The sequence below is a fragment of the Cucurbita pepo genome, chromosome 9 (genome assembly GCF_057944985.1).
Source record: "Cucurbita pepo subsp. pepo isolate OVF chromosome 9, ASM5794498v1, whole genome shotgun sequence".
Taxonomy (NCBI): domain Eukaryota; kingdom Viridiplantae; phylum Streptophyta; class Magnoliopsida; order Cucurbitales; family Cucurbitaceae; genus Cucurbita; species Cucurbita pepo.
The window spans coordinates 5004064-5015805 of NC_141806.1; the positions used below are offsets into that span (position 1 = coordinate 5004064).

Below are 11742 nucleotides of genomic sequence, written 5' to 3' on the forward strand. Positions count from 1 at the left end.
ATAAAGGTGGTAACGACCTTAAATTTCTATATAGTTAGAGTCGCTACTAACATCTCATGCTCATCTCTAATGTAGAAATATAACTCTTAAAAGAAAACATATATTTAATATAAATGTCTAAAACATTTAAAATATCTTCTTCTCTGGAAAACATAACCATGGTCTTACGTGTTTAAATATGAAATACTGAAATTTAGAGAAATAAAAATGATATAAAATAATTTAAGATATTAAATGCGAAAGAACCTATTCTAACTTAAGACTAGGAATTTAAATATGAATCTACCATATGCACGTGCCACAGTCTTTGCTTGCGATGTCGTCGTCTTCTGTACAAGTGCGCCTTGCCTTTACCTGAAAAATGATGTGGCACATGACCTAAGTATTTCGAAGAATACTCCGTAAGTGACCCCACTATAGGGGGCATGCAAATGCAAACACATGCAATCATGATTTAGGGACCTATCTCTAGCTCATCTAGGGATGACCTACAGTCTTGGACAAATTGGATGTGTAGTACTTTCCTACACATGACTCACACGTGCGAGTGTGAATCCCAGGACGCTTGCACACCCCTTGGACCCTCTGATCAAGTTAATTTGTAGTGACGTCCGGAGGTCAAGGGAACCCCTAGTGTCATGCGCCTCATGAACACCCTCATCATCATACTGTGCGCATTCACACTCATCATCGTACGGTGCACGTCCGCACTCATCATCTCTAGGGGAAGTATCTATATGCTTATGGACATACAATATGCATGAGGTCACTCTAACGTCCATCTTATCATCTCTTCTGACGCAACTCTCTAGTTTCATCTCTTTGTTACATTAGGTAACACATACTTGTGGATATTTATATTAATATTATTTTCATGCGCTTAGGGTTGTATCCTATGTCGATCTAACGACATGATTTAATATGACAATCATCATATAACATGCTCAATATGGAAAACATCATCATATTAAGGTAAACGCCATGCAATCATCATACTCATTATATTGTCATAAAGTGCATCAAGCATATCAAATACGTCATTCATCGAAATATATATACTATGCACATCATCAAGCGTCGTAACTCATGCATCATCATAACTCATACCTCATCCTGAGATTTGTTAAGTTCAAGAATTCTATGAAACTTGAATTTAAAATGATTAATTTGGGAAAAATGAAATATTTTCTAGGCGTAGAGATTTACAAAATTCTGAACCCATTTATATTAGTGCAGAGAAGTATGCAAAAGAAGTTTTGGAGAAGTTTATGATGAAAAAAAATAATAGCGTGAAAAATCCTATTGTTCGTGGAGTTAGACTGACAAACGATGAAGAAGGAGCCTAAGTCAATGCTACCATGTATAACAATTGATTGGAAGCCTTATGTATCTAACGCAACAAGGCCGGATTTAATGTATATAGTATTTCTCATTAGCATATTTATGATAAGTTCAATTGGATTGCATTTGCGAGCTACAAAAAGGGTGTTGAGATACTTAACAGGTACTGTAGATTTGGGAGTCTATCATCGAAAAAGGGGTAACAGAGAGTTGATAACATATACTGATAGTGATTATATAGAAGATATAGATGACATGAAAATCACTTCTAGTTATGTATTTTTACTCAGTGATGAAGCTACGTCTTGATGCTCCAGAAAACAACCTGTAACGAGATTCATGAGGAGTACTAGTTTTCGCTTTTATTTCTCTTTGATTCCGGAGTTCAGTCTCTCTCATTAATGGTGATGAGGTGAATGAGCCATGCGGGGGTTCTCCGTAATAATTATGACCGATACCCTTAGCCAATTTAGCTCTTAATACTGGATCATTCAGTTGAGGGATAAAAACCTACCGGGAAACTCCTTGATTTCATCGAGAATGTAACCGAAAACCTTTTCCTATCCTCAACAGTGTTTGAAGTATGAGATCACTCTTTCTAAGAGAGATACAAAGTTTTGATCCCTTTCTCCAAAGAAATTGCCTTTGACTAATTGAACGAGGGAAACACTATTCTTTCTCTGATATTTGTCCACTACTAAAGCAAAGTTTGTGGTTGCTGCCACTTGTGCTTGTCAGTGTGGATGATGAGAGTTTTGAAAAATTTTGATCATTTTCAAGGTAAGTGTATGACTATGTTACGTGATAACAATTCCTCTATTAAGCTATCTAAGAATCCAATCATGCGTAGACGCAGCAAACACATTGATGTGAAGTTTCATTTCTTGCGTGATTTGACCAGAGATGGAGTTATTGAACTCAAGTATTGTGTCATATAAGAAAAGATTACACATATTATGACAAAAACAATGAAACACGAATAAACTGAAAGTATTTCTATAATCAACTTAGAGGAGAAATGGTTAAAGATGGTCATATTATACCATTTCTTTATGGTAATGGTTAGGTTAGACCATTTCATTGAAATTTGGAGTTAATTATGTAATTTTTTTTTTCAATTTTTAGACTAATTTTGCGTTCCAAACTTCAAGGCTATTTTTCCAAATCTTTTTTTTTTTTTTTTTTACTATCTTTGATTTTTCCCTCTACCACCCTTTTAAATTCTCAACCCTATAAAAATAAAATTGCTTCATTTATTAACTAATAAATTCATTATATTTCAAATATTTTGTTTTTAAACTTATAAAGAGTCAACGTATGGTCAATGGCGACCGTCGAAAAGACTATAGAAATGAAGTTATTTATAGATAATTTTCGCATATTAGTAATTATTCCGCTACAAAATTCCATATATTTGTTACTATTAAAAATTAAATATTAATAAAAACTAATTAACCCTTTAAATTTAATTGTTAATAAAAAGACTTTACAAGTTAATAAATTAAAAAAAAAAAAAAAACATAAATGTGTAAAAAGGTTTCCCAACATCTTCATTTTTTTTAAAAAAATATTTTCTAATTTTCTATTTTTTTTTTTAAAAATTCATTACAGCAACCATTAATTTTTAGAAAAAGAAAAGAAATATATATATTGCCTTTCCTTTTCCTTGATATTTTATGAACATAAAATGTGAATAATATTAATAAGCAGTAAAGGACAAGCATGTGGGGACACTGACAGGTGTCGGGCATGGAATCTTTCTCATAAAAAAAAAAAAAAAAAAAAAAAAAAAAAGTAAAGAAAAAGATAATGGAATTGGAAGAAGCCCAAAAAGCTACCTCCTTTTGTAAATTTCCTTTTTTCTTTTTTTCAAATTAATAAATTATTAATTTGGCAATATATCCAACCCTTGCCATTTTTAATTAATTAATATATATATATATATATAATATAATATAATATAATCCATTTAATTCTACCATGCATGTGTTTGCATGATCATGGTATTTTCACGCATGTTTTTTTTTTCATGTTAATATCTATATTTAATAATACGAAATAATGCGTCTTATCATGCCACACAGATTTAATTGTTGAGGACAAAATCCACGTTTAGATTTAAGAAGATTTTATTGTATTTTTTAAATATGGTATTAATGGTCAACCTCTAAACTAACTGTAATAATAAATAGAATTTGAATATTAAAATGAAATTTGTATATTAGGTTTGTTTTGTGCAGTTTTTGTATATAGATTTGTATGTTATAGTCATTCAATCAGAACTCTAATGATTAAGTTGCCATTTTTGAAAAAGATTTGAACGTTAAATTGATAACAACGGTTAGCGTTATTAAAGAGTGTAGCTATGGAAATCAATCCTTTTAAGCTATACTATTACTCCTAAATCTCTAAAAATTACGTAACGTATTACCATTTTTTCATATGAACACTAGACTTGATATTTAACGTATCTTTGTGCATGACCTCCACTTTGAAAAGGGAGAAACCTGCCATTATTTCGTATGAATTTCATTATTATGTCATTACTTCCCGCGCTTTTACAGATTCTATCCTTTTAAGCTAGAACTCAAATTGTGTGTACGAGTTGACATTATTAACATTTTTATATAGTAATCAGTTATTTTTATTAATTATAATTAATATATCATTTTTATAACTGATATGTTAACAAATTAATAATTCGACAATTTTTAATTATATTTGTTATAATTTTCTTCGAACCGTCGTGTGTGTATATATATATATATATATATATATATATATATATATATATATATATATATGAAATATAATTAAAAAAATTAATTACAATTTATATAATTTAAATTAAAATATTAATGATTTTATTAGGAGAAAATTTGAATTTAATATTGAATGTGAATGTATGAAAGAAGCCAGCAATGTGAAATGAAATTAGGAGTTTAATTCGTGCAAGGGGAGGAGGAAATTAACCAATTAAATATTAATTTTAATTAAATAAATTAGAAATTTTATTATTTTAAGAAATCACTGAAATAAATAATTCAAATAAATGCTGTCCGGATGCGGCTGCACCGTCCCTCCAACAGACCACGAGCGAGAGGCAGCTTTCCACTGCGAATTCCTATAAAACGCGTAGTTTTATGAAATACAACTCCCCATTTTCTCGCCGGCGATCCTTCTCTCTGCTGATTCACGGCTGTGCCGGAGGTCGACGCGGCGGCACAGCGGTGTTTTGTCGGTTTGGCCTTATCTTTTTAGTCCTTCATGGCTAACTTCCACCGTCTCTTCCGAGTTCTGTTGCTGCTTTTCACTCTTTCTGGTTCGCTTTCTGGATCTTTTTGCTTGGCTGATTAAGAACTTGTGTTAATGCTTTGGAACTTGTTTTTTTTTTTTTTTTTTTCGTTTTCATTGCGTAATTAGGGAAAGAACATTGAATTTTTCGTTATTGGAGTTGTGAATATGTTATTGAATGTGATTCTGTGTTTGTTTCTTTAATTTAGTTAGTTGTAGACGACTGTGATTCTTTCTGGTTTCCTTTTTTTGTTCTTTCGGTTCTTCCTCTGGATTTTTGCCGATTAGTTCTAGGAAGTTCCATTTCGTAGCATATTCTGTCTTTTAGGACTTTCTCTTCTCCAGAGAATATTTGTGAAATTGAGATGATCTAATAGTTTTCAATTTTTCGATTAGGAATTTCAATTGATTTGAACTCGCTGAGATTCATTTCTCTTGTGGTACAATTTGGATTCTGAACACTCTGGCTCTGCTTTAATTCGGCGTGTGTTTCATTTCAGATTCAGTAATCCGAACTCTGAGCGTTGGAATTGGAATAAACTATGGCCAAATCGCTAATAATCTACCGTCTCCATCGCGCGTCGTCACTCTTCTCCAAAGTCTAAACATCAGCAGAGTAAAACTGTACGATGCAGATCCTAATGTCCTGTATGCCTTCTCCAGTAGTAATGTGAATTTCATTATAGGACTTGGTAATGAATATCTCCAGAACATGACCGATCCTCAGAAAGCCCTAGCTTGGGTTCAACAGCATGTTCAAACACACATCAGTCAGACTCAAATCACTTGCATCACTGTTGGCAATGAAGTTTTCGTTTCTAATGATTCTCAATTAAGGTCTAATCTTCTTCCTGCAATGCAATCTGTTCATAATGCTCTTGTTAATCTTGGGCTGGATAAGCAGGTTTCTGTCACCACGGCTCATTCCCTTAACATCTTAGCCAACTCTTTCCCTCCGTCGGCAGGGTCATTCAGGCCAGATCTCACTGAATACTTGCAACCAATACTCAATTTCCACTCAATGGCGAAATCTCCTTTCCTTATAAACGCATATCCTTTTTTTGCATACAAGGATAACCCTGGCCAAGTTCCCCTAGAGTATGTGCTTTTCCAGCCTAACCAAGGGATGACTGATCCCATCACAAATTTGCACTACGACAATATGCTGTATGCTCAAATCGATGCAGTTTATGCCGCCATCAAAGCATTGGGGCATACAGATATTCAAGTCCAGATTTCCGAAACAGGTTGGCCATCTCGGGGTGATCCGAACGAGGTTGGTGCTACACCAGAGAACGCTGGGTTGTATAATGGCAATTTGCTAAGAAGAATACAGAGTGGACAAGGAACCCCGGCAAAACCATCAATTCCTATCGATATCTATGTTTTTGCTCTATTCAATGAGAATTTGAAGCCTGGTCCAGCATCTGAGAGAAACTATGGTCTTTATTATCCTGATGGCACGCCAGTTTACAACATTGGATTGCAGGGGTATCTCCCAGAGCTGTTGTACTCATCATCCAAAAGAAATGTAAGAGCCAGTCATTATGTTTCGAAGTTCCTATTGTTGTTTCTACATTCTTGTTCAAAAATCTAACTCGTAAATAATTGATTTTCAGGTTTTCTCAGTTTTCAGCTTGCTTCTGATATTCCTAGCCAGCTTAATCTACAGTTAAGATCTTCACCATCAATTATGAAACAGTAGAGGTATACCAGAAATAGATAGAAATTCTTATTCATAGCCTGAAGAGTTTTATAGAGAAGCCGCGCATAAAATCCCCTTCAGATGCTGCATTTAACTAACCATCTGTATTATATATATACTTCCTATTTCATCATCAATTTGGTTCATTTGAAGATTTTTTTTGTAGTTTCACACAGCAATAAAGTGTTATTATTTCACTAAAAAGCTTCCTAAATATTGAGCTCCAGAAGAGCAGTTTCCTTTCTTTCTTTTTCTTCTCTTTGCAGCTCCATTTCAGTGTTCGAGGACTACATAGGTCCTAACATGATACCATACAAGGAATAACGACTCTCCACAATGATACGAGGCCTTTTGAGGAAGCCCAAAGTAAACACACGAGAGCTTATACTCAAAGTGGACAATATCATATATCATTGTGGGACTAATCTTGGAGACGGACCATCTGAAATCAGTAAGGTCTCTCTTCTCTTTCCTCCAATGGGATAACATGATAAATAATGGGTGTCTGCATCAGTCATGTCTCTCTCTTATTTTACATGTGAATCGGGGTTAGGTTCCTGAAATCTCTTGTTGAAGCAGCCATGTATGAACATCATTTCATTTAAACTAAACACATATCTGAGCAGCCCAATTTGAAACTGGTAAAAGTAGCCATCTGGGGAAGGTTTTGGACAGTGGACTTTTCTTTCCCCCCCTTCCTCTTTGCTTCGTCTTTATTGGTTATTTGAGCATTAGTTTCTGGGTTGGAGTAATCTCACACGCCTTTTCATCTTTGATATCTCCTTGTTGGCGGGGCCTACTGATTTTACCAGTTTATTTGATGGTGTTGAATCCCATGAGGGTCAGCTTCCTTGGGGTGGCCCTCTGTTTTCGTTGCCGATAAGTTTGATTGTTAGTTTTTGAATGGTTTCGATAAGGCGGTGACTGTCTTTTTCAAAGGAAGGTGTGGGAACGGAGTTGCGTGGCTTCCAAATAAAGGAATTGGGTATAGTTTTGTTGATATTTATTCATGAAATATCACCATTGTCGACTGAAAATATTTGAATCAGATTAAAAATAAATGATAAAATCAAAACCAAATCGAATTACAAACGGGTGTTGTTCGAGTTTATTACAACTGAGGAATGAGTTTGGGATACAATTGCAAACAAAATAGGCCCAAAATACAAACACTCCGATTGACGCCCCAGGACAACGTCATCTATGACTGCGCGCTCTTGAACGCTTCCCTACTTCGATCGGCAGCATACAGAAGGGGCCTAATTTCTATTGTTTGAGCATATTTGAGCATATGGGAAGACATAAAGTTTGAAGCAAACATCCAATCTGATAAGCTTGCATTGCCACAATATTGAACATAAGGTATCCTAGGTCAAGGTGCTACCTTAAGAAACCTATTAAGATAGTATGACATCTAGCTAGTCTGAACGCCATCATCCATAGAACGTTAGTTGACAACCCTTCACAGGGCTATAGAGTCACTCTGAATCTGGGGGAGCAACACCACTCGTATGTCAGCCAACTATTAGGTTATCTTATGATCCTACATCCCCTCTCAAGATAGGTTTACAACGCAAAGGTCCTGTTTAGGAGACCTCTAGCCATTTCCACACACGATAGTACACTTGGTTGCCTCGATGCGCTACACTATCCAGCCTAGGCCTGACTTGACAATACCTGTACTACTTGGTAGGGCGTGTGCTAAGGGTGTACTATAGGAGATAGGAGCGGAAGACTCTAGTGATACAGTCACATTATTACTCACCTTGTTAAGCTTTCTTAGTCGTTTTTTAAGCGAAAGTCTAAGGTTCTTAAGGGCGTATAAGCGATCTAGATCTCATCTTATGTTTTCAGAATTATCACAATCTTATCTTCAAGGTTTCGAACCTCGGACCCTGACTAAAAAATGAAGACCAAAATAGATAAAATAAAAGATAAAAGTAAAAATAAAAATACTTAAAATTTAAATTGAAATGAAGTAGAATACCAAAACCAATTACAGAATGATGTTGTTCAAACTTAAAATTAAGTAGTAGAGTTTGAGATACAATTATAAAACGAAATTTAAAAAACTTGGAATTAAAGACGAACTGACGCACCAAACGGCCCTTGTTGTGACTGAACAACTCTTTAAAACTCATCGGCTCGACCGATAAAGAGGTAAATATAAAAATACTCAATAAGCAACCTACTTGTAGACTCTCATCACATTCTTAACCTAATAAGTATCCACATATTTTACTTTAGGCGGTGAGAAGTTCGGGTCTAGTCTCTACTACTATTTAAGCATTTGCGGTGCCTCAAAATTCCGAGCTCATCTCTTATCTGAATCTTACCCCCTAGGAGTCTATATAAGTTTTACAACCTTTTTTCATTTTTACTTAGGTAGCTTGCTCAGCCTACACAATGAAAGATCAGAGTTATTGCTACTTCATAAATTTTTTGTGGGACAGTATGGTGATTGCTAGCTTGCATGTAAACCATGGAAGGTTAGCTGACGAACCCTTTTTGTGGGGACCCTCGTGTGTCGGCTAGATTATGAGTCAATCTTTGTGGTTCCGCTCCTCCTCTCATGAAGAGTTTGTTGTCTTGGAACTTCCTCAAGGTTGGGCGACTAGTCACCTTGATGCACTACCCTAACCGGCCTAGGCCTAGCTCGATAGTACTAGTATCAAAGTGGAAAAGGGTAGTGAAGATTCTAATGACATTTATAAATAACTAACAGCCTGGAGAGCTACTACTGCTAGTGGAGGTTTTGGTGAGACCATACGTACTGCTAGAGGTTTGATAAGCTACCTTTGTCATACTTGGGTGTCGTAGCAATCTATTGAATTCTTAGGGGCATGTGGCAGTTTAAATCTTATCTCACGTTTCCAAGACACTGAGAGTTAGCTCCTCAGAGCTAATCTAATCTTTCGATGCACTCGGGTCTAAACCTCTAATCGTCACTCATGATCTTAGAGTGCATGATCTATTGAAAAAGCATTGACCTAGATCAACGTATAAACCGCTCTAGTTGTAACGCCCTAATCTTAACTTGGTTCACTCATGCATGTTTGTTAAGGAGATATTAGTATCGAACACCTAAAGCACAAAAGACACATATTCTAAATATGGCGTTGGTCATCTCTAGGTACCAATGAGGTCTACTGGGTTCTTAAGGCGGTTAGATGTCTTAACGTGGACTTTCAACTCCAAGGTACTCTAATCTAACTCCTCAATTCTTTTTTAGTCTCGAAGCACTAGGGTTTAGACCCTATGACTGTAACTCACGATCCTAAGGTGCTCAGTTTACTAGATCGTTCTGAGCTAGGTCATCGTCTAGTCAACCTAATTCTAGCACTCTAGGTTTAGTTCTATTCAAATAAACACGCTCTACAGGGATAATACACAATCAATCACTTAGAGCTAAACATACCAAATCCTTAAAACATACAAGCTCAATAAGGAGATGTCATTCATCAACCACCCGGAGCATAGATTACAATATTTCATCTTCCATTATAGCATTAGGGGTATTTTGGTCATTATCCACATCATGCATAAGGTACTTTACCAACTTTTCTTACTTGAGTTCTATCATGCATATTCTCTTCCTTGCTCGCCGGTAAATATAAAAATCAGCATGCATCTCATAATCTCATTATAGGAGCATTTCGATAATTTTCCTTAACACAAATAGAACACTTATCCAAAAAAACGCCATTTTGAAGTTCTAAACATGTTGAGAGTCGAGTCAGTTGGGTCAACAAGTCGATCGTTGGTTCGAGTTAGTTGTATGGTATTCAGGTTGCATGTAGATCTTGGGTCGGATATCTATCGAGTCAAGTCGATCCATGACATGCATCTCTGCCTAAAGTCGAAAGCGTTTTTATACAATGCCCAACACGTGTCATCCACTAGGCAAGACGTGCTCCGTCGCCTGCCATTTGACACGTGTTACTAGTGTTCTTCTCCCTAAATCTTTTTTTCTAGAAAATAGTGAGTTTTCGATTCCATTTAAATTTTCATACATTTGTATACCTTATTACACAAAACTCGAATCAACTTAGTTACTTCACCAACGTTGTATAGCTCTAATCTGATTTCATTTCCTTGGAATTTATTACTATCCTCCACATGAAATATGAGCATTCAATTTATACAGAAAACTCACACTTACCCTTCTTGATCGAACCTCTGTTCTTTCTCGATTTTTGATAAAATAGGACGATCTGAATGCCTAGAATTATCCTCCATCATGTAAGTAACAAGATATGCTCACATGTTAGTCCGTCCTAGCGAACCATACAAGTATTACTTTTCTAAAGTCTGTTTGTTACTTACATGGATGACACGTGTCTTCCTGAGTTAGCTTTTCTGCATGTTATGAGCTCTAAAATTAATGAAGTTTCTCTCGTAGGTCCTAATTCAAATAAAATTAGGGTTAGTAACAAAATCGGGACGAAAAACTGACAAACGGTCGTCGAACACACACGGATTCACACATGCAGCAACGAGGGATACGTGTGGGTCGGATCAACCATTCGGTTCATTTGGCTCGTTCTTGGGTCGCATGAAGCCAAGCGAGCCTTCGATTCTGGGTTGACGGAGGCATGCACGACTTATTCCCGAATTCCTATTGCTGACACGTGGCCAAATTGATAATAACTTACAATTTCTTGACATTCATTGGAACTCTAACTTTCGGTTCGATTCAACTCCGGATTCTTTCACAAAACCGGTGTGAAATCTTCAGTAGAGCAATACATCAAAAAATTTATAACCTAACTCTAAGAAATCTTCTCGAATCTCGAGGAAAACTGAAACTAAAATTTAAGATTTTTACCTCTTGATCTCCTTCGTTTCTTAACAGAATTGGACGATCTAAGAATCTAGACTTCATATCCCCGTAGCTCTGAGCAACTGTCATGAAGGGTTCATTGTCGAAAAATACCTCCTTGTAGGCAGATCAAAGTACTCACAACGGTTCCTACATAACTATATCTACTTCATTCTTCAAAAGTATAGTTTTTTTTAAAAAAAATTATATAAAATTTCTATAACATACAAATTCATACGAATTTGTTTAGAAATTATTCCGACAAAAAAGTAGTTGTGATTGCAATGTGTATGACAAAGTAACCACCACAGCTCATAGAAACAGTTATTATATAATTTGATAATGGGAATCACTTTCCGACCAGAAGGAATCAACTAACTATTATCCTTTCATTATGTTTTTTTGTTATCATGAAATGCTTTGAACAATAAATCAATAGCCCTACCATTCAGCTGTAGTAGTAGAGATTGAATTTGGAATGTTGGGTCCAATTGGCTTGGTGGGTTGAATATTGGGACCAAATTCATGTCTACTACTCAACTACCTTCAACCACCTTTTACTAATATATTAGTGTGAGGT

General features: G+C 35.5%; 1 protein-coding gene across 1 annotated transcript; it reads left to right on the forward strand.

Moving 5' to 3' along the window:
- The first annotated feature begins 4412 nt into the window (after nt 1–4412).
- On the forward strand, nt 4413–7342 carry LOC111802318 (Glycosyl hydrolase superfamily protein). The gene is made up of 3 exons (XM_023686637.2): nt 4413–4663; nt 5136–6166; nt 6255–7342. The coding sequence occupies exons 1-3, from the start codon at nt 4609–4611 to the stop codon at nt 6309–6311; spliced, it is 1143 nt and encodes a 380-aa protein (XP_023542405.2). The 5' UTR covers nt 4413–4608; the 3' UTR covers nt 6312–7342.
- Nucleotides 7343–11742: the final 4400 nt, after the last annotated feature.